The following is a 23,959-nucleotide window of genomic DNA, read 5'->3' on the forward strand; positions in this document are numbered from 1 at the left end:
TACAAACGAACAAACAAATCAGTCAAAAACCGACACAACTGATTTCGTTCATGGTATAATAATATACTCCGCCTGGTACTCTATTCCCGTCTTTTCTAGGTCACCTAACTGACACAAGCCTACGTCATCATGCGACAGCGCTATATGATAATATGCGATAGCGCTATATATAGCGGCCATGTTATTGTGACGTAGGCCTGTGTCACTCTGGGAATAGAAGACCATGTTTTATTAGACCATGATTTCGTTTTATTATTTTTTCTACTCCCGTCATAGAGGTACAATAACATAGAGATGACACGGGGGAGGGGCCAAACGACCGAACGAGATGCACTTATGGAAATTTCAGTAGGAGTAGCAGAGAAAGCGGTATTATTGCTTGTCCTTGTCACAGTCTCACTTTTTGTTTGTTCCCCACCAAAAATTTAGTATGGTTTATGGTGGGCAACAAATAACCCGACCGAATTACGTAGATTGTTTTTGGTATGTTGTCAGGAACGTTAAAACGTGTTTTTAATATTGTCGCTTTGCGTATGTTTTGTCCCTCACGGAGGCACGCGTTTAGCTCATCTATGTAATACTAGGTCTATGACTCCCGTACTTTTATTTGTCATTTAAAGAGTCGTGCACACACCTTTAAAACCCTACCTTAGCCAGGGGTGCGAAACTCCTGACTTCGGCCAAACTCGGCTCCGCTCGGCTCAGCATTGCTCCGAGCAATTATTAGGGTTGGCACCACTTGACTTCCTTTTGCGTGCACGACCATAGATAAGATAATCACTTGAATTTTGACAACCCTAAATAGCCGAAAGGGATAGTGCCACATATTAGAAAGGGAAAGCATGATTCGACCCTGAACCGCTGTCAAACTTCGGTTTTGTAGGAAGTTTCCTTTCTGTACGGTAGTACTATTATTTATTCTGTGCCTTAGCCCCCATTCGCACGACAGTTTTTTCAACGCGCGTTAAAAAAGCGCTTGAATCTGTCCGCACTCTAAATTCGATTTAACGTCCAAGACTTAAAGTCGAAAATCCAACAACGCTTGATAAAAAGCGCCACCGCTGTCGTGTGAATACATACATGGCTATCCATTTGTGTCATTCAAACGATTTTTTAACGCGCGTTGAAAAAGCTGCCGTGCGAATGGGGCCTTATAGTTGTCAAGACAAGTCTTTAGTCTATTCCCCAAAAAAGAATTTGTGCATACACGCAGTATCTTTTTGACGATTTTACGATACTTCGTGTAATGACCACTTAAAAAATATTGAATGAAATACAGTGTTGCCAACCTTATTTTAAATGTCATCTCTGACAAATAAGTGAACCATAGACATTTTTTTTTAATTTTATTCATTCATTCATTCTTTTCCCGCCCGTACCCTCCATTTTTGCTACTTCTTGATTTAAAAATATTTGTTAAATTTACAATTTTTTACTCGTGGCGTCTGTATTAACAATTTTCGGCTTCGCCTCAAATTGTTACTCATGCCACTCGCCTTTTTTGACCTCTCTTAGGCCAAGCACGCACCACGACTTTTTGTCGCGCGATAATTTATTCGCAGAAATATAACGTATGTGTTTATATGGCAGTGCGCGCATATGCGACAAAAAAATCGCAGCGATTTTAAAATTGTGATTTGTCACATTTTTCCGCGACTGCTCGCGACGCGATTGTCGCAAAGTGAATTGCAGCATACGGAGCTGTATGGCCCCGCGCGCACTGCGATTATAAAATCGCACCCCGGACCTCAGTCGGCATTTGGCTCTCCAAGCGTCAACATATCGGGACCTGCTTCTCCAATGGAACCACAAGATGAGACGCTTCATGTTGACCGTTTAATTATGGAAATAGAAGGAGATCACCTTTGTGTCTATAAGAAGACACGTTTCACGACAAGCGACTGGTACGAAATCCATGATGAGAATGAACAAATCGTCGACTTTTTCATCGCAGTGCGCGCAGTGGATTTTCTGCGATATATTACAGCGCGATTCTAAAATCGTGTCGCAAAAATAAAAATCGTGGTGCGCGCTTGGCCTTAAACAACGGTTGCATAAAATACTATACAGCTACTTCATTTCGTTCTATTCAATTATAACACGACGCAGAGCTGGAATATGTAGGTATTCATAATTTGTAGTCTGGCTACATAAGAGCATGGTTGTTATTAAAACCGCTTAGGGCGCGCTTCGGATGGGCTGACTGCTCGGACTAAGCAGCATAGGCTCGCATTCCAATTACGCTCGGGTAGTACATCGCTCGGTCATGTTAAGCTGGTTGGTTCGATTGCTTAAACACCCACGCTAGCGGGATGGTAATAACAGGACTCTACCAGTGGCCTATTTTATAAAGCTACAAGTTACAATTTACAAGCGGAAGTCTCTTTCTAACCCTATGTGTTAGAACGAGACTTCCGCTTGTAAATTGTAACTTGTAGCTTTATAAAATAGGTCACAGGACTACAAGAGGGGAAGAGGGGGTGGGCGTGTGTTTTGAAAATTGCATGTGATTTGTTGTAAGCTCAGTGGAGTCCTTTGAACGTTCCCTGCAATGACATCTCTAACATTTGACACTGACAGTGACAGTAACATTATCTGCGTCAAAAGAATGGATGGTCGAAAGTTTCATTTGTATTTATTTAAATTATTTTAATGCAACTTGTATTTTTTCATAATTTTTAAATGATGTTACTATAATTATAAGTGCAATATCCTACTTTCTTCGAATTATGAAAATAAATATCATGCGTTTTGTATATTTACCTGTCGATCATTTTTAGAGTTTTGTTTATATTGCGAGTTTCAATTACAACAATTATGTTTAGGGTGTTGCTTATTTGTATGCTGAATATTGCGTGTGTTTACAATGAAAACACTAAATGCGGATGTACTGTTGACCGGGCGCAAGGCATTCAAAGTAAATACCTAGATCATACGAAGCAATCGGAAGCCGATAATTGTCCGTCTGAAAATCACTCTAATGTAGAAGACGCATCGAGTGATATGGTGGTTGTTCCTGCGGGTGAATACCAACTCGGAACTGATGACGTCATGATCCAAGCTGATAATGAGGGACCTCAAAGAATAATTAAATTAGAAACATTCCTAATGGATAAATATGAAGTCTCAAATAAGGACTTCCTGAAATTTGTTTCATCTACAAATTATAAGACTGAAGCGGAAATTTTTGGGGACAGTTTTGTTTTTACAACGTTTTTGAATGCTACATTCAGAGAAAAATTACAAGACTTCAGAGTGGCTCAAGCTCCGTGGTGGTATAAAGTTGATGGAGCTAATTGGAAGCATCCTTATGGCCCTGATTCAAGTATTCAAGGTAATTTCTATGCATACATAATGATTTTGTTAATTTTTTTGTAAATATGTGTACAATTGTTTTATTTTTTTGGTAGAAGTTTATTTCTTTAACAGAAGGTCATAGTTATAACATAGGATGCCAAGCTAAATGCAATTTCGATGTCTTGGGGTGGCTAGAGAATAAAGTTTGTAAAGCTGTTCTAGCTCACCTGCCTGCTGAGGGGGGAGTGAGGGGCGGGAAATGCGGGACCAAGTACCCCCAGGGAGTTAAGCTATTTACTGATAGAACACATATGTATATGTAAGTGGTACAAGTACAATTTCAGACTCAATGGACCATCCTGTGATCCATGTGTCCTGGAGAGATGCTCAAGCTTACTGCAAGTGGAGAGGGGCTCGCCTGCCAACTGAAGGGGAGTGGGAGGCCGCCTGCCGCGGTGGGAAGCGCCTGACCAAGTACCCCTGGGGAGACAAGCTGTTTCCTGATAGAACACATATGTAAGTGGTGCAAATGTCAAATTTTTTTTTAGTATATATATTGTCTTGAGCAAAGTTAAAAATATGATTTATTACTATGGCGCCTTTACCTTGTAAGGCTCACGGTCCTACAAATAGTAAAGTTTGATGTAATTTTTTAATAATTTTCAATCAGATTAGAGTTTTGTTTCAATCAATTTTCACGCGAACCAAAATCAACTCTATTTCCTACACTATAGGTTCAAATTCAGTGCCAAATTTTGGATTTGTTTCTTGTTTCACTGAGCCTTTTAGGAGGAATAGGAGGTTACAATTTTAAACACTTTTTCTGTATAATTTGACTTAGTTTGTCATGAATTACTGTTGATTGTGATGATCTCTGATGAAAATGCATTGTTTAGGTACTTGATCATAACAGATTTATATTATATTGGGTCTAATCTTTGTGTTCTTATATCAATTTAATTGTAAGTCTAGCAAACTGTAGTCTGTGTAGTGAAATTTAGAACTCGATAGTACACAATATATTTTTCAGGGCAAACATATGGCAAGGAACCTTTCCCAATCACAACTCTGCAAAGGATGGTTACATTGGCACCAATCCTGTGAACTTGTTTGAGCAAAATGGTTTTGGTCTTCATAATATGGCTGGGAATGTGTGGGAGTGGACTGAAGACTCCTGGTCTAAAGATGCTGTAAGTATGAACACATGTTACATATATTTAACCCTTAAGACTTCCAAAGATGTCAACAGTGCATGGTTACAATTTAATCTTAAGCTTTATGCTTTCCATAGGAGTTTTTGATGGTCTTCATGCTTGTCTTGTTGCTAAATAATTCCTAATACTTACCTCAATGTCTTAAATAATCAGTTGAAAGCCTAAAAATAATTATGAGTAATTCCCAACTACCATTCATACTGTTTTTGTTGATATTGTTCTGTTTAGCAATCTTCGATGGTAATGCCTTCTTCTATGATAGTTTTGACAAACATGCAATATTAGTGCCTACATCTGATATTTTGCCTACGAGTTAATCAGTATTAAACCCTTCCTAAACAAATATTATACTTGTATCTCCCTTACCTCAATAGAGCTGATAATGATAAGTTGATAACTAAACTTTTTGATTTCTATACACAAGGCCATCTTAAACTTTGCTGGGGCCCTTGGTCACTCAAGAATTTGGGGCCCTTTTGTAAAGTAAAGAAAGCGAATTAAGTAGACTAACATTTTCCTACTATGATCTTCTATTTAGTATACTGTTACTGTCTGTCCTCCGAGGCCCCCTGAGAATGGGGGCCCTGTGTGCCCTTATGGTAAAGACGGTATTGCTATACAGTCCTAAAGATTTGGTATTTCTTTTCAGCCAAAAGAAAAGGTGAAAAAGGGTGGTTCATACTTATGCCATCGCTCATACTGCTACCGCTACAGATGCTCCGCGCGATCTCACAACACCGAAGACAGCTCGGCGGGAAATTTGGGCTTCCGATGTGCAAAGTCAGCTTAACCCCTTGACCGCTAAAAACGGCCACAGATGCCCATGGTTAGTCTTATTAACCTTCGTGCATTCCAATAAACATTACAATGGCGCATTATAATACATAGTACAATAGGCATGACGACTGACGTTCAAAGGGTTAACTCTATGGCATAACTCATGGATGTGCTTTAGTGATGTAGGTATCGGTAATTTCAACCGTAAAACCATATAATCGTATTGGTGTGACAATCAGTTAGCGTTCGTGCTCTTCTACACCGTGTTTTTATTGAATTCCGTTAACTTCGGGGTATAGTAAAGTACGTTTATAAGAACTAAATGGCATAGTTAATTAAAAAAAAAAATTTTTTTTTTGTTTTCTTTTTTGTTTTTTTTTTGTTTAAAAAGTAATTAAATGTAGCATATAGCGTTGTTGTAACACGGGCATTACATTTAACTCAACCAAACAATTGAAATCTGTGACATATCAATGTCATTTCGTACATCAATCGACCGAGATTGTACTTAAGTTTAGTAGCAAATGTATGAACTCATTCTAAACACTAATCAATATGTAAGCCGGCCCTAAGGCAAGTGTACACGCTTGTAGAGGCCTTATAGGAAAAAAATAAATTATGGATTATCTCCGAAATGGACTTAATTAGAACATCGGTGTCTTTGAGAAAGTTACTTGATTTAAGCTCAGGAATGCACCCTTGAAATTAACGGAAATCAAAAAAAACACGGTGTGTAATTTTTTTTTATATATTGCGATAGTCTCTTTTGAAAGTTTATACAGTAAATCAATATACCTTATATACTCGTATTTGCTATCATCTGTTAAAGGCGGATGCCCACTATAGCGCACGGCCATGCTTACGTGTGTTTTGAAGTCGCTATTTATCATATTAAAAATGGAACCACTTCGTAGTAGGTTTCCGCCTTTAGCTGCCTTTTACAAAATGACAAAACTCGCAAGTACCAAATTGATTATTTTAATAGATGTCGACGCATATCGAAACACCATAAGTAACAGATGTGCAAGTGGCGTTGAATTTTGTAAATGTTTACAAAAATTTATATTTTGGAAACCGAAAGTTAAAATCGCCATAGAAAAATATGGGAAGTTTCCGAATTTACCATTGCATAAATTTCGCAACTTTGGACATTTCCAGTGGCACATCAGTAAGTCTAAGTCCTTAAAATATTATCTGAGTATTATTAAGTTTAGTCAGAAAAAAAATCTGTCACAAATTTGCGTGGACTTGGGCAATTTCGGTATTCGTTCAACACATTATTACTTAATCATAAAACAATGTATATAATACTACCTACGAAGTCTTCCAAGTATTTTGTCGATCAAATAGTTATACCTATTACCTAAGACCTAAATGAATAAAGGCTCCTCTTCACGTTGGGCCAACGCCAACGAGGGACGCAGCCATGCGGTAGAATGAGATAGCAATATCACTTGCTCCCTCTATCGCATAAATGCGTCCCTCGTTGGCGTTGGCGTTGGCGCAACGTGAAGAGGAGCCTTTATTCATTTAGGTAGGTAATAGGTATAACTATTTGATCGACAAAATACTTGGAAGACTTCGTAGGTAGTATTATATACATTTTTTTATGATTAAGTAATAATGTGTTGAACGAATACCGAAATTGCCCAAGTCCACGCAAATTGTGACAGATTTTTTTTCTGACTAAACTTAATAATACTCAGATAATATGTTAAGGACTTAGACTTACGTAGATACATCCAGTAGGTATACCTCCACCAAAGAGAATAGAGTGTATAGAGAGTTACTGTCATGGAAAATTATGTAGCCACAGTACGTTTACTGCCATCTTTAGACAGAAGATTAAAACTGTTAGAACGCCATTTGACTTTGATCCTTATTCTTTCACTGATATGTGTTAATTTGTTAAGAGCGCTCTTACAAGAAAAGTCGAAATAATGCAAAATTGATGATACTAGTCGACGAAATTCAGGACTTTGCGCTCATTATTAGAAACAATGAGTGCTTGTTCCAGTAAAAGCGTCTTCTTATCTTTATAAATATCGTTGTAAATATTAGAAAAAGGACTTATTAAATTAGTAATGATTTTTTTTCTGATGGTCGTTTCCGAAAAACCCCGTGAAGCACTGAATGGCGAGCTCTTATTTGGAAATATTGAGAATTTTACTCTGCTAAACCTGGCTATTTTGTATTACTAATACCCTGTACTTTAGGCATATCAAACTATATTTTTCCTACATACCTTTGAGAAAGAGAAAATCAAAGTAAAACGAACTCGATTTTCTCTCCGAAACAAGTGTCAATTCCTACGAAAATCTACTTAATATCGAAGTCACTTTCATACTCAAGCAATCTGCAACGTTTGCTTATACTGTTGGTATACATTAGTGTTTATGAAATTCTACTATAATTTTTTGGCAATTTTTTGAAAACTACTCTATATTACCGATGACGCGCGCTGCGCCAGCTCAGTGCCGCGGCAGAGCTTGTAGAGGCAGGACGTGTGTCGGTCGGCTCCGCACATTTTCAACGGCGACGACGAGGTTTTTTATCATTGTGTGCGGCGGGCGCCGTGTAAAACGCTATACTGTGTGCGTGTAAACCGCAACGAGAGACTTTGATCCTAGCACTGTTTTTATAGTATTATAATTTATAATGGTACAGTTTAATAAACTACCGGACAGGATTAAAAATATTTGAAACGACCTGACATTCTATATGTATTTATTTGACTCAAGATAGTACTCAGGGTCTGATGATGGAGCCGGAAGGTGGTCACCGGTACCAATCAACCATGCAACTAAACCACTTCGTGTTTAGGCTCGTTTTATTCATCTCAACAAGATCTTTGACACAAGATAGTACTCAGGGTCTGATGATGGAGCCGGAAGGTGGTCACCGGTACCAATCAACCATGCAACTAGACCACTTCGTGTTTGGGCTCGTTTGATTCGGCTCAACAAGATCTTTGACTTAAGATAGTACTCAGGGTCTGATGATGGAGCCGGAAGGTGGTCACCAGTACCAATCAACAATGCAACTAAACCACTTCGTGTTTAGGCTCGTTTTATTCGTCTCAACAAGATCTTTGACTTAAGATAGTACTCAGGGTCTGATGATGGAGCCGGAAGGTGGTCACCGGTACCAATCAACCATGCAACTAAACCACTTCGTGTTTCGGCTCGTTTGATTCGTCTCAACAAGATCTTTGGCACAAGATAATACTCAGGGTCTGATGATGGAGCCGGAAGGTGGTCACCGGTACCAATCAACCATTCAACTAAACCACTTCGTGTTTAGGCTCGTTTGATTCATCTCAACAAGATCTTTGACACAAGATAGTACTCAGGGTCTGATGATGGAGCCGGAAGGTGGTCACCGGTACCAATCAACCATGCAACTAAACCACTTCGTGTTTGGGCTCGTTTGATTCGGCTCAACAAGATCTTTGACTTAAGATAGTACTCAGGGTCTGATGATGGAGCCGGAAGGTGGTCACCAGTACCAATCAACAATGCAAGTAAACCACTTCGTGTTTAGGCTCGTTTTATTCGTCTCAACAAGATCTTTGACTTAAGATAGTACTCAGGGTCTGATGATGGATCCGGAAGGTGGTCACCGGTACCAATCAACCATGCAACTAAACCACTTCGTGTTTGGCTTCGTTCGATTCGTCGCAACAAGGTCTTTGACACAAGTTAGTACTCAGGGTCTGATGATGGAGCTGGACTGTGGCCACGGGTACCAGTCTACCATGTAACTGAACCACTTCGTGTTTGGGCTCGTTTGATTCGTCGCAATAAGATGTTTGACACAAGATAGTACTCAGGGTCTGATGATGGAGCCGGCAGGTGGTCACCGGTACCAATCAACCATGCCACTAAACCACTTCGTGTTTAGGCTCGTTTTATTCGTTTCTATAAGATCTTTGACACAAGATAGTACTCAGGGTCTGATGTTGGAGCCGGAAGGTGGTCACCGGTACCAATCAACCATGCAACTAAACCACTTCGTGTTTAGGCTCGTTTGATTCGTCTCAACAAGACCTTGGACACAAGATAGTACTCAGGATCTGATGATGGAGCTGGAAGGTGGCCACGGGTACCAGTCTACCATGTAACTGAACCACTTCGTGTTTGGGCTCGTTTGATTTGTCGCAACAAGATCTTTGACCCAAGGTAGTACTGAGGGTCTGATGATGGATCCGGAAGGTGGTGACCGGTACCAATCAACCATGCAACTAAACCACTTCGTGTTTGCCTTCGTTCGATTCGTCGCAACAAGATCTTTGACACAAGTTAGTACTCAGGGTCTAATGATGGAGCTGGACTGTGGCCACGGGTACCAGTCTACCATGTAACTGAACCACTTCGTGTTTGGGCTCGTTTGATTTGTCGCAACAAGATCTTTGACACAAGGTAGTACTGAGGGTCTGATGATGGATCCGGAAGGTGGTCACCGGTACCAATCAACCATGCAACTAAACCACTTCGTGTTTGGCTTCGTTCGATTCGTCGCAACAAGGTCTTTGACACAAGTTAGTACTCAGGGTCTGATGATGGAGCTGGACTGTGGCCACGGGTACCAGTCTACCATGTAACTGAACCACTTCGTGTTTGGGCTCGTTTGATTCGTCGCAATAAGATGTTTGACATAAGATACTACTCAGGGTCTGATGATGGAGCTGATGATGATAGACAGGTACCCGTCGCCACCTTCGCGCTCCATCGTCAGACCCTGAGTACTATCTTGTGTCAAAGATCTTGTTGAGATGAATAAAACGTGCCTAAACACGAAGTGGTTTAGTTGAATGGTTGATTGGTACCGGTGACGACCTTCCGGCTCCAACATCAGACCCTGAGTACTATCTTGTGTCAAAGATCTTGTTGAAACGAATAAAACGAGCCTAAACACGAAGTGGTTTAGTTGCATGGTTGATTGGTACCGGTGACCACCTTCCAGCTCCATCATCAGACTCTGAGTATCACCTAGTGTCAAAGATCTTGTTGAGACGAATCAAACGATCCTAAACACGATGTGGTTTAGTTGCATGGTTGATTGGTAATGGTACCTTCCAGCTCCATTATCAGACCCTGAGTACTGTCTTGTGTCAAAGATCTTGTTGAGACGAATCAAACGAGCCCAAACACGAAGTTGTTTAGTTACATGATAGACTGGTACCCGTGGCCACCTTCCAGCTCCATCATCAGACCCTGTGTATCTTCAGTGTCAAAGATCTTGTTGAGACGAATCAAACGAGCCTAATCATATTACTACATGGTTGATTGGTATCCGTGACCACCTTAATCATCATCAGATCCTCAGTACCAGTTCGTTTTTAAACCCTCGTTGATACAAACTTTACAACCTATAGGTACCAAATGCAATGACGAAGCATGTAAATAAGCGAGTAGGTACCTATAATTTCTTTCGAATATTACTCGATGGCGATTACCTTCATAAGTACGAGTATGGGGCTATTCATAAATTACGTCGTTTCAAATGGGAGGAGTGGGGGGGGGGGGGGGGTCTGGACATCGGATGATGGTAACATGACGTAGGAGGAAACAGATTCATCCGAAGCTTGATTTTTGGATGATTTGAGGGGTGGGGGGGGTCAAAAATCGTCAAAAATAGATGACGTAATTTATGAACAGCCCCTATGTACATTTGCACTGCATTTAGTATTTTCGTACTTACCAAATAACAGTTTTAGAACTTTAAAAGTTAAGTACAGTTAGTGTTGTTATGGTTGATTTCAATATGCTTCGCGAAGGATCAAGAATGTTTAATCCATCATTGTAGTGCGAGTGTGGTAGAAGGGATCGGCATACTGAGCTCGCACGGCCTGCCGCAGCGCGTAAAATACCTAAACTCGCTCAACGCCGAAATGTAATAGCGCTCTTAAATACCTATTGAAATTAATCATCTACTCGACAGTAGGCCAAAGGTTATGGCGCCATCGCTCGAAAAGATTGCACCATACCTTTGGCCTACTGTCGAGTAGATGGCGTTAATTTCAATATTTATTAAATTAACACATATCAGTGAAAGAATAAGGATATATTATAAATTTACTTTGGCTACATAATTTACCATGACGGTAACTCTCTCTCTATACACTCTATTCTCTTTGCTTCCACTATACGTAGATATATCTACCCAATTTATTAATAACCTAATACTACGTCTACCATACATTTAGGTATCTAGTAACAATATGTTACTATAATTGATTGTGATTATTTTGATATTTTAAAATATTATCAGTAGGCGTACTTTTATGACCAAATAAAATGTTCACTTTGATTTGTCTTTTATTTTAGGTACGAGTAAAGGTCAAGTGTGTTCGTAATTAAGGCGACTATTAGTATCGCGCCACATCCGGTTGCGGCGTCAGTGTGAATGACGAATGGAACTAATGATGATGATCAATAAATGGGATCGTCTGGTTGTTGTTTTTATTGATGGCGCCAATATCTATAAGTCTCACCAATTCTTGTTGTTTTGGAATTTTATGAACCGGACGAGATACAGGAGAAACTTTCGCTGGCGCCATCTATAAAAAAAGTTTTGACAGACGCCAATCCCATTGAATCTCGCAGTCATGTAAAAAAATACAGGTGCATACAGTCAGCAGCATAAGTTGCTAAGCGGGCGAGGTGTTCATTAGCAACTTCTGCTGCTGACTGTACATGTAGTTATGGTGGGTGGCCTGTCACTACGGTTTAATATCTTGATTCACGTATCATAGGATGGTATTCCACCTCTCCTATTTCTTTGTCCAATGTGTATTGCGTCTCACATTTTGCTTAATGAGAGTGCGAGACGCAATGACATTGCTTGTGCCTTGGTAGGAAAGGCAAGGCATAAAAGAGAAAGGCATTTGTAGCCAGACCTGAAGTTTTAATAGATAATGTGTAATCTTTGGGGTAATCAATGGAAACAATATATTAGTTTTACTTACAATTTATTTGCGGTTTCTTTGTATAAAAAAGAACAACAGGTAAAACTGATTCCATACATGGTTTCAGAACTGATTAAATTTGACTAACATGGCGAGTTCGTTTCCAGCTGATAACATGGTCTGTCAGAACCAAAGAGCACCTGATAATTCAGTGTAAGTACAAAACAAAACGGAAGACTAATAACATATCAAAGGAAGAACATTGACGGCTACAACTATAAAACCCGTTACTAATTTGATCCTATGTACAAATAATTTTGGTAAACTTAAATAAAACATAAATTAAACAAAACAATAAATAACCAACACAACCCTTTCAACGCTTCGATTAACTTATATTTGCATTGAACATTTGACGTACACAGTACATTTTTTTGTACTCAATTATAAAATGTAATAATATGTGCAATGTGGGATTTAAATTATAATAAAATTTGAACAATAGCAACTACATCAATCCTTATAAAATCAATTTATCTATCATATCATACCATCTCAATAAATTTTAACTAGTTTTTCATAATTTAATATTAACTTGTTTTTTGTCGCTTCGCCAGTGCTACTTTAAAATTAACATAGGCAAGGTACTCGATTCGTATATGGTGAAACGTCACGGATCTCACGCAAGCACCAAGCATATCGTAAACGCAAACGGCGGCTCGGCCGTCAGGTAATGTAGAAAACTTTACGCGATCACAAATCTAGCTTTAACGTTATCTTATGAATAAAATATACACCGTTTACACCGCTTAACCGTATGTACACTAGATAAAAATCACATTTAACACTAGGAGCTGGGGCTCGGTTCGTGAACTCGGGACGCCACCGCGGCGCGTCAGTTGCCGGCCGGCAGCACCGTGCGCGCGCGCAGCGTGCCGTTGAGCAGCCCGCTCTTCAGGCTGCCGTTCCTGTACGGCGCCTGCGTCGCCAGCTCCGTCGCGTGCGCCGCCTTGCCGTTCGCGCCGGCCGCCACCTGCGACGGAAAAATACACTTCAATAACACATACTAATTCATGCTTCCGAGAGGGTGCTAATGATAGTTGCGTCTTAAACTCCTACATGTTAATATGATTTGTCGTTTAGTTATTAATGTAACTACCTTATTTGCCTGAATATGATATCATATCCACAAAGGGCAATTACTTCACCGTGACCTTCAATCATTCATAAATGACTAGGTTCGTTCACTAAACGATTTCATCTATAAATTACTAGATAATGCTTTCAAATAATGATAAATCATCGGAGGCAGCTATTTCAGTTACAAAGCTGGAAAAGGTCGATTGGTAAATTAAATATGTATATGGTATTTAAACCCTCTATATTTGCTAAGTGCACAACCTAGGTTGTGTAAGCGGATGGGTATTTAACCTTTTGAACGCCACAGACGGCAATTGACGTCAACGCAAAATCGTAACAAGGACGCCTAAGACGGCATTTGACGTCGATCGTTTTTTGACGAAAATCTACTGAAAAATACCCCACTTTTAGGTTGGCACGGCAAATGGATGCGCCGTTTGGCGTTCAAAAGGTTAAAAATAAATCGCGCAACAAAGACAGCTAATGCTGCCCTTGACGGTAACGAGGCATGCCAGACATACTATGTAATAGGTTATAAAACCTTACCTTTTGCTTAGATCTGCGGTTGCCATATGACTGGTTGTAGAAGTCCTTGAACAAGAAGAAGAACATGACCGCGTGCATGCCGATCCACCACACGAAGGCCCGGGGGTAGTCGCAATCGATGAACAGCAGCTGGAACGCGTGCACCATGATGCCTATGAACTGGAGCTGGAAACGGACAATTTTAATTAGTTCATGACAATACAATATATGAGAAAATCTATAAGGCTTGTGTTGTTGGTACTGGACGACGAAATATATGTACACGTTGTATAGTTTACTTTTTAGGATTCCGTACCTAAAGGGTAAAAACGGGACCCTATTACTAAGAGTCCGCTGTCCGTCTGTCTGTCACCAGGCTGTACCGTGATAGCTAGGCAGTTGAAATTTTCACAGATGATATTTCTATAACGACAAATACTAAAAACAGAATATAATAAATATTTAAGTGGGGCTCCCATACAACAAACGTGATTGTTTTTGCCGTTTTTTGCGTAATGGTACGGAACCCTTCTCGCGCGAGTCCGACTCGCACTTGGCCGGTTATTTTGCTAACCATCAATAATGCCCTCCTAAGGGCCACTTGCATCATTCACTAGCCCGGGGTTAACCGGTTAAATTTGGGGTAGCCATGGTTACCAGTACAATTTGACACTGAGGTTAACGGTTTAAGCGCTTAATCCCAGGTTAGTGGAATGGTGCAAGTGGCGCTAAGTCGAATAGTTCTATCTCAAAAACAAATAAGTTTGAAAATGGAATTCTCAGTTATAGAAACTAAAGTAAGAATTTCCTTTTGAGATAGCGCTATTTGGCTTAACCCTTTCGACGCCGTGTCAAACACAAAAGCTGTCACTCAGACGCCACGTCACCGAAGTGTCAAAACTGAAATTGAACTTTATGCATATGCACGTAGGTCTATGTTGCTCTGTGGTCTGTGACCGATTAATCGGTCTTTGGCGTTGAACCTGCGGTGCGGATATATCGGTCATTGGCGTCCAAAAGGTTAGCAGGGCAGAATATTCACCCTTATCACCGGGCAAGACAGTTGATCACAGGCAACTAAACAAACCTCGCTAACAAATAGGCAAAACTACGCAATACGCAATCGAATATGGTAAAAAGCTGTCAATTAATAAGTAAATTTCCGTACCAAAGATAGTTCTATGATTAACTAATCTAGAATTTGGTTTGTTTGGCCTTCACACTGCCATTCATCATATTATAATATAGGTGCGAGATGTGACATGTCTGTGGTAAAAAGCCACAAGTAGATTGCGTTCGCATCATTTTTAGTGTTCCGTACAAAACTTTGTTCACGGAACACTTATGGGATCACTTCGGTCTTGTTTTTAAGGAAGTTTCTAGAACTAAAGCGAATTTTATGCTATGTGAGTTTAGTATTTACATATCTGAGTAGTTTGTAAGCAATTCTTATTCCAATAGCATTAAGGTATAAAATAAAAAAATATATTTGTCATCGGCCTTCTGCTGCGTTGACACGCCATCGGAACATTCGAAGCGCCTGACAGTGGAATCCATTAGCTTGGGTTATTCCCACTAGTTATGACCAAGTAGTTACCAGTGGTAACTACTGGGAAAAATAATTCCCAGTAGTTACCACCAACTCGGTTTGATGGTAACTTTCCACTGGTAAAAGGTGGGATTTTTTTCCCAGTACTGTTTAACTGACAGCCTTTGTGTCATATATGTATATAAGGGCCAATTCATAACTGTGAATATTACTTCTTAACTTACACCAAAAAGAATAGATAGTATAGAGGGGTCCTGTCATTGTAAATTTTGTAGTCACTGTAAATTTACTGCCATCTATCGACACACGACTAAAACTCAAAATGAAAACGTATAAAGTTATCAAAAAATGTATATATATATGGATAAATGATTTTATTATTTTTATATCATTTTGATCCATGTTCATTCACTGATATCTATGTGTTAAAATTGTTAAATATGAAACGGTGTCGTCACGCCATCTAGCCGAGGATAGGCTAATGGTGTGTGCGCCACCTATTCGAGAATGACTTTTACTGGAATTCCGAGGCACGTTTTTTCCTTAGACTTTATTCGTCTTATACGAAGTTACATATGTCTTTGCTTACACTGACTATAGATAGCTTATAAATACACACATATAAACTTGAAAGTAACGCTTGCAGATACGTCACAGATAAGACTGCTTGTCAAATTCATACGTTATTTTCAATAACTCTACAAAAATACATAGTTATATCACTTTTATGTAAAACAATTGGAGTGCAGCAGATAATTTTGGTGCGTTGTTTTATCCGCAATTATCATGAATCTAGTATATAACTGAATCTGGCATGAAAGGTAGGGGGAAGTGACTGAACAGGATAGTCTTAAATGTATCAGTAGGAGTAGCAGCGAAAGAGCTATTATTGTTTGTCCTTGTCACAGTCTCACATTTTATTTGTTCCCCCCCGTAAATTTAGTATGGATTATGGTGGGCAACAAATAAATTCGACCAATCATAGTGTCGCATTGCGTATGTTTTGTCCCTCACGGAGGCACGCGTATACCACTTCTATAGGATCCTACCTTCTATGGCTATTATTAATGCTGACCGTAGGAATGTACGTGTACTTAATGAAACATTACCTAAAATAAAACTTACCATTTGCAGACCAGTTAGGTACTTCTTCCACCAAAGGTACTTCCTCACAGAGGGTCCCATGGCCGACAGCATATAGTACGTGTACATGACAATGTGCACGAACGTGTTGAGCAGCCCGAAGAACGTGGAGTGGCCGCCGGGCGTAAACTTGACGCCGAACCACACCGACATGGGCATCACGCCGTGGTGGATCACGTGGAGGGTGGACACGTGGTCGTACTTCTTAGCTAACACGAAGAAGATCTGAAAGGAAAATAGTTGTTTTATGTACAACGCTCGAAAAAGATAAACTGTCGGCTATTTACAGTTCAGGCAAAAGCCTCAATCGTTTGTTTTTTCCTCTTTTTGTACGTAACGTACTATTAGCCATGTTAGATAAACGTCAGTCCATACAAAAGTATGCACAATTGTACAAGGTTTTCGGCAGAGCAGTAAGCTCTTAATAAAGGCGACTCCGGTTATTAAATGCTCTAATAGTAGAAGAGCCGGCCGCAAATTTTCTAACCGACTTGATACCACGATGAAATGCACAATGGTTTCCCATAAAAGTGATGCTAAGACCGAATTCGATAGTCTGCCACGGCGGAACTTGCCGAAAGTACGAAAAAGAAGGCCACTTCCGGTGCGAAAAAAGGGGGCTGATTTAACCCATCTGATACCGAAATAATAGTAATGGCAGCAGTTAGAAATTTACATGTAGACACAGAAAAGCGAAGTCTGCCAGTATTTTTTTTGCCGGAAGTGCTTGGCAGACGCTCTCAAAGGTGGCCACCAGGACCCCTAATTTAACCCATCTGATACCACCATGAAACCAATTCCAGTCGGTAGGTATGAACCCTCATGTCAGGAATATATAAGTCTGCCAAGGCTTTTCCTGCCGAAACACCTTGGCAGACGAGATTATGTGAGCAAGGTAACCATCAGTTACCCTACACTAACCCATCTGATACCACCATGAAACCAATTCCAGTCGGTAGGTATGAACCCCCATTTTAGGAATATATAAGTCTGCCATGGTTTTTCCTGCCGAAACACCTTGGCAGACGAGATTATAAGCAAGATGACCATCGGTTACCGTACACTAACCCATCTGATACCGCGATGAAACCAATTCCAGTCGGTAGGTATGAACCCTCATTTCAGGAATATATAAGTCTGCCAGGGCTTTTCCTGCCGAAACACCTTGGCAGACGAGATTATGTTAGCAAGGTGTACATCAGTTACCCTACAGCAACCTATCTGATACCACCATGAAACCAATTCCTGTCGGTAGGTATGAACCCCCATTTCAGGAATATATAAGTCTGCCAAGGCTTTTCCTGCCGAAACACCTTGGCAGACGAGATTATAAGCAAGATGACCATCGGTTACCGAATACTAACCCATCTGATACCACCATGAAACCAATTCCAGTCGGTAGGTATGAACCCTCATTTCAGGAATATATTAGTCTGCCAAGGCCTTTCCTGCCGAAACACCTTGGCAGACGAGATTATGTTAGCAAGGTGTTTCGGCAGGAAAAACCTTGGCAGACTTATATATTCCTAAAATGGGGGTTCATACCTACCGACTGGAATTGGTTTCATGGTGGTATCAGATGGGTTAGTGTAGGGTAACCGATGGTTACCTTGCTCACATAATCTCGTCTGCCAAGGTGTTTCGGCAGGAAAAGCCTTGGCAGACTTATATCCTGACATGAGGGTTCATACCTACCGACTGGAATTGGTTTCATGGTGGTATCAGATGGGTTAAATTAGGGGTCCTGGTGGCCACCTTTGAGAGCGTCTGCCAAGCACTTCCGGCAAAAAAAATACTGGCAGACTTCGCTTTTCTGTGTCTACATGTAAATTTCTAACTGCTGCCATTACTATTATTTCGGTATCAGATGGGTTAAATCAGCCCCCTTTTTTCGCACCGGAAGTGGCCTTCTTTTTCGTACTTTCGGCACGTTCCGTCGTGGCAGACTATCGAATTCGGTCTTAGCATCACTTTTATGGGAAACCATTGTGCATTTCATCGTGGTATCAAGTCGGTTAGAAAATTTGCGGCCGGCTCTTCTACCATAAGGATACCTATACCTAGTGGCCTTCCTTAAAGTCCATGCAACTTTGTTATAAGTTATAATTGAACTATCCTAGCATTGTTTACTTAACAAGGTAGAGAAGTCTAGATTTTTTTATAACGGAAATGACAAGTCAGTCTTGGAACAGGTATTAGTGGCACGTGTAGAGGCTGTCATAAATAAATTGAGTAATTTATGTATAAAAATACGTTTAATTACAGTTAACTACAGCCTACAAGTGCCTGTATAACGAACCAATTACATAACAACAGCATGTTGAAGATGTAATGTATATACCGTACCTATAGGTACTAAAGACAATCTAGTGTAATTAATAATATACTTATTATATTGTTGAAGTCTGTTTTATTGATCGTTAAAGAACAATAATTATTTTTGAAGTAGTCTTTGATATTTTGCTTAAGACGAGAAAAACAACGTACCTACATACTTATACCTATATTATCTATATCAGGATCGCTCAGTAAATATAAAACACAATTCATGCCAAACAAAGAATGGTTCTTACTTTTATCGGGTATAATATGTGAAACCGTGAAATTTATTTAATCTATTCTACACTTTTCAACTGATTGAGACGTGATCCGAGTGGTCAACAGTTTTATATAAGTACTTACAGTTTTTATTACTAGTTGACTTAGTGCCGAAAGTAAATTACATTGGCCCAAAATCTACAAGAGATTGAAAAGATATAAAAATATGCACTCACCGTATCGAAAAATTCTGTGAATTTTGAGAAGTAGTACCACCAGCAAGCGTGTACCATCTGAAAATGTGTTAAGATATATTAAAACCACATATAAAATAAAATATTGATAATATATTTTAATAAGTAGGTACCATAAAAAATAGGTACCTTGTTCTTAAAGGAAGTTATAAGAGTGAAAAAAAATGAAGTAAGAAAAATCTAAAGAATTGAAATTGTATAGGTACTTAACTCGAATTATTGGTAGGTAGTTAGAACATAGAAATAATAAAACCAAAAAGGTGTTAGAATTTTGGTGCAAGAGAGCGTGCAGTCATTCGTGCATTTGTGGTATTAAGACAGGAAAATCTACAAGAAGATAAGTTGTTGTCAAGTCTATTAGTGAAAAACGATTGTGGATAATATCATAAAACTGGGCTACGTACATATATAAACATAACTTATATGTATTTTAAGTATCTAATACTCCAAAGTAAAGACAGATATTAGAAGCATTTTAGGCTACATGTTATATTTATACTCCTGGGGCAGGTTGGCCTCATGTTTTTCAAATAAAATCCAAATGCTATGAATGATTCGTGGCTCCACGAGGTGACAAATAACTAGGTGTCGTTCAAAGACAGACGTATAAAATAGACTTGACAACAATCTATTGATTTGAAAAATGCCAATTAAGAAAAGCTAAATTTAAGGTTCACGCTACGTATACCCATAACGAAGAAAGAAACTTAAGAAGTGTAAAAACAGGATGTTTTATTTCCTCTATTCCCGAGAATTCGTTAGAAAGTTCTGACCGATTTATGCAATTTCCGATTAATATATCTGCGACTTGGTCCAATTTTAAATGGAAACCTTTCTTAATAGGCAGTTCACATATTTACACATAAATGCATGCGTTTACATGCTAAGATCTAGTAGTAAACAAATTATAAGATTCTAATTGGAAAATTATGTTACAACAAGGGTTCAAATTCACACCGAGTCGTTGCTCTCAGGTATCTCGGTCAATAGGTACTTGAAACAATAGGTATATACGTTTAAAAGGGAAAGAGGTGCGGAGATGTGGAAGAGACAAACAGAACAGTAGGGGAACAGCAGAAGTCAAAGAAGGAGGGGGCTAATCTGACAGGATAGTATAATAAAAGGTTGAAATGGTAAATCACCCTCATTGTCTGTGGATGATTGGAGTAGTCGACGGGCTGACATTGATAGTTATACCTGCCTGTGAACCATCCAGAGATCCCGATCTGAAACAATACACCGACACCTGGCCCTGTGTTACTAGTATATGTACATCTTCGACAATCCTTAGCACAATAGACGCATGCTATATCGTCTTCATAATCAACTGTTACAGGTTAGTGTGCAATATAACTTTGATAACTTTCCCGTAATTCGAATGACGCATGGTGACGCTGCTAATGAACTATTGTTCTATACCACTGAACACGGAATTAACGTGATATTAACTATAGTAGCCGCAAATCAAACTGAGGACCGAGTTCATATCATTATCTCTCTCACGACAGCCACGACCACGCGAGTGCGAATGAGAAGATTTTCGACCTCAGTCATCAGTTTGGTTTGCGCATAGTGTAGTATAGAGTAGGTAGAGACGTGTGACCGTAGTTTTCGTTAGGATTCGAGTAGACAGTATAGTAATTACCTAGACATATAATCGCGTCAGCGTGCGTCATTTAACGCGCTCTACATCTTATCACCTGTAGTTGAGCTATGAACTGAGAGTTCTCAGTTTATCACCGCGGTATTTACGTTTATCATTGCACTGAGGACTTTGGTTCACTTTTCAACTGAGTCGTTAATTCAGGCGGTGCGATATGAAAATTGTCTGAACGTGATCGTTGGACCATGTAAATAAATTGCGCCACATACGTGTAGCCGACTGTAGCGTGAATCAACGACCGGTCTTAAATCTTAATTATACATCTTGCCTTTATTTCAACAAATTGTCATTTTTCATCTGACGTTAACAATTTGCCGTTTATAAATCAGAAATGCACGACGAATAGTCAATATCAGATCCATTTAACTTTTAAATTGTCAATTTCACGACGCATGATCAAACGTAATCTGACATGGAAAACCATTTTTGAATTTGGAATTTAATAGCGCGAAAATACCGTATAAATTGAAAACGTTTTCGAATGTCTTTAACTTTTGTTATACATGGTGTGGCTATTGTTGAAATAAGTGCTTGAAAATCCTAGCTACTTTAAAAATACCTATATTTACAGATAATTCCTGCAAATGTAAAATATTATATACAGTGATTGGTTAGTATTATCGTCGCATCCTGGTCCCCGGCTACCTGGTAGCCTACTTACTCTCGTAGCCAGGGGGTTGTCGGAGTAGTCCACGGGTTGGCACCTTAAGCTGTAATACTGCAGCCAGCCGCCCATCAAGCACTGGCCGTGGGCATTTCAAATTAAATTATCGATTCGATGATTTGTTAATGGTATAAAAAATATATTTTATTGATAAAAACAAAGAAAGAAATAAACAAACATAATAAAACTTATAAACCTACAGATTAGATTATATAGGTACGCTCTAAAAGTTAAACTTGTAAACTAGTGATAAAGGAGCGTGGGCAAATTAGCCTATATGACCAATAAGGACAAGCAATATATGTCACTGGATAGCTTATTCTCTTAGTTCTAATACTTTTACTATGGCAGATAGTCCCAAATATTTGTGTGAAAAAAGTTATCACCGCAAAAAGTAGTGTGAGTTGAAACGTGACTGTATAGTTCTTTCGATACTAAGTTCCTGTGTCGCAGATCATTAAGGTTTTGTTATTGTGGATGATTTGTGTCACGATATTTTAGTTTTTTATTAGTTTTTATATGATTTTTGTGTCATAATTGTTTTTTAAACAGAGATTTGACAAGTCTCGCCATACAAAAAAATGGAGTATATAAAAAAACCTTTCCCATGGTTTGTCGCTTATTCTTATTGGTTCATAGGCCAGTATCCATACAAATCTGCCCATCCTCCTTAGGCATACGTAATCAGTCACTAGTTTAAGTTAAATTATTTTTTTCTATTGTTGGATTAATGCTAAATGCTAATACTTACACGTAGTGCATTTAATTGTTAATAATTAAAATATTCAGCCAAGTTATATAGATATATATTTTAAAAACGCCTGTCACGTTCTAACTAGTATGTAAGTGTGAAAGTGACGGGCATAGACAGGCGGTAAAAATGGAACCATGCTGCGCCTGCAGTTACTTATAGGTACAGGGTGTCTCTTTTATTACGGGTCAGACGAAAGCCAACGACAGAGAACTTTAAAAGCCGCCGATTTGACCCCTATACCTACGTAGATAATACCTACATAGGGGTCATACCTACTAGGTATGTTCAGTGAAAATTAGGTTTCAAGTTCAATCAAGTTACAATGGTTAATTAGTACGGTTCAGCAAAAACCATTAATTATCACTGAACAATAATGTATGGGTAGGTAGTGTAGTGTATAAGATTCTCTATCATTGTCTTTCGTTATATCTGCACTAGAAGCAACACCATTCATGTTTTTTTAGGTGCATACTTCTCGACCAGCTTTGCTACGGAATTAATCAAATTCCACGGTCGTTCTGTATATAAATATATTTGTATAAAAATAATGCAATAATAATATCATTGAAGGTCTAATTTAATTGCCCTCTTCATGACCATGACGCAATGCGAAACAAAAGAAACTAGCATTGTTGTGTAAATAACAGTTACGCGGTTATAGTTATAACACTGATGCGGATCCGCATGCCGCTCCTGTGTGTGAGCGAGACAGTGCTACGTATATAGCTATGTCCCGCTCGCACACCGCAGTTCGCATTAAATGTGAAGACCGCCTTATACATAGTTGTATTATCTAAATAATGGAGTTCTTGCGGGAGGTTGAGTTGAGAGTCCCTTATATTTGCATAAATTAATATAGGTACTTTATGCACATATTAAATTATTAATTAATGAATTATTGATTAATGATTATGACCTCGGCGCTCCTTAATGCGACGATCTTATATACAACTAATCGCTGCCTGCGGCTTCGTCCGCACAAATCGTTATAAGTGCTAGATCTCTACCCCTACTCTATCTTCGGGATAAAATGCGAGAAAAAAAGAATCCTATAAGTATTCTATCATTGTGCCAAAATTTATGGAGAAACAGGTACCTACATCCAAATATAGGAACAATTCACTGTTTAAAATAACGTATAACGTTCAAACGTCATCAATAATCGAATTAAAACTGTCGTGAGTCATGCTAAGACTAAAGGGGCCCATTGATTAACAGTCCGCCGGACGGTATCGGCCTGTCAGTTAACAAAATTTTGACAGTTCCGAAGAACTAACAGGCCGATACCGTCCGGCGGACTGTTAATCAGTGGGCCCCTTAAGCTAATTAATTATTAACTCAAGTATTTCTGGTCGTTTGCGCGACATGTTTCGGAGAGGTCTTCATTTTCAAGTACACACAGTGCATGAGTAGCGGTTACGATGGTCGCGCAATGGAAACCTATACTCTGTCTCTATCTTTAGGTATTTAAATAAAAGTAAACAAATAATTTGTACATTTTCGGGTAGTTATAACATTTATTGGTTATATA

General features: G+C 39.1%; 2 protein-coding genes across 4 annotated transcripts in view; one reads left to right on the plus strand and one right to left on the minus strand.

The window, feature by feature from the left end:
* The first annotated feature begins 2,613 nt into the window (after positions 1 to 2,613).
* LOC134793649 (formylglycine-generating enzyme) lies at positions 2,614 to 5,380 on the plus strand. Its single transcript, XM_063765286.1, has 4 exons — positions 2,614 to 3,334; positions 3,642 to 3,813; positions 4,328 to 4,487; positions 5,161 to 5,380. The coding sequence occupies exons 1-4, from the start codon at positions 2,818 to 2,820 to the stop codon at positions 5,299 to 5,301; spliced, it is 990 nt and encodes a 329-aa protein (XP_063621356.1). The 5' UTR covers positions 2,614 to 2,817; the 3' UTR covers positions 5,302 to 5,380.
* Positions 5,381 to 12,244: 6,864 nt separating this feature from the next.
* The window catches only part of LOC134793652 (very long chain fatty acid elongase AAEL008004), a 46,064-nt gene continuing 34,349 nt past the window's right edge, over positions 12,245 to 23,959 (minus strand). For 2 of the 3 annotated variants that reach the window (XM_063765288.1, XM_063765289.1), the window contains 5 exons: positions 20,490 to 20,573; positions 19,330 to 19,386; positions 16,538 to 16,780; positions 13,885 to 14,049; positions 12,245 to 13,231 (listed from right to left, as the gene is read on the minus strand). In XM_063765288.1, the coding sequence (XP_063621358.1) occupies positions 13,094 to 13,231; positions 13,885 to 14,049; positions 16,538 to 16,780; positions 19,330 to 19,386; positions 20,490 to 20,573 (687 nt within the window). In that variant the 3' untranslated portion in view covers positions 12,245 to 13,093. Of the gene's footprint in view, positions 13,232 to 13,884; positions 14,050 to 16,537; positions 16,781 to 19,329; positions 19,387 to 20,489; positions 20,574 to 21,671; positions 21,753 to 23,959 lie in introns of all 3 variants that reach the window. The other variant, XM_063765290.1, reaches the window with a different exon arrangement.

The sequence above is a fragment of the Cydia splendana genome, chromosome 9 (assembly GCF_910591565.1).
Source record: "Cydia splendana chromosome 9, ilCydSple1.2, whole genome shotgun sequence".
Classification (NCBI taxonomy): Eukaryota; Metazoa; Arthropoda; class Insecta; order Lepidoptera; family Tortricidae; genus Cydia; species Cydia splendana.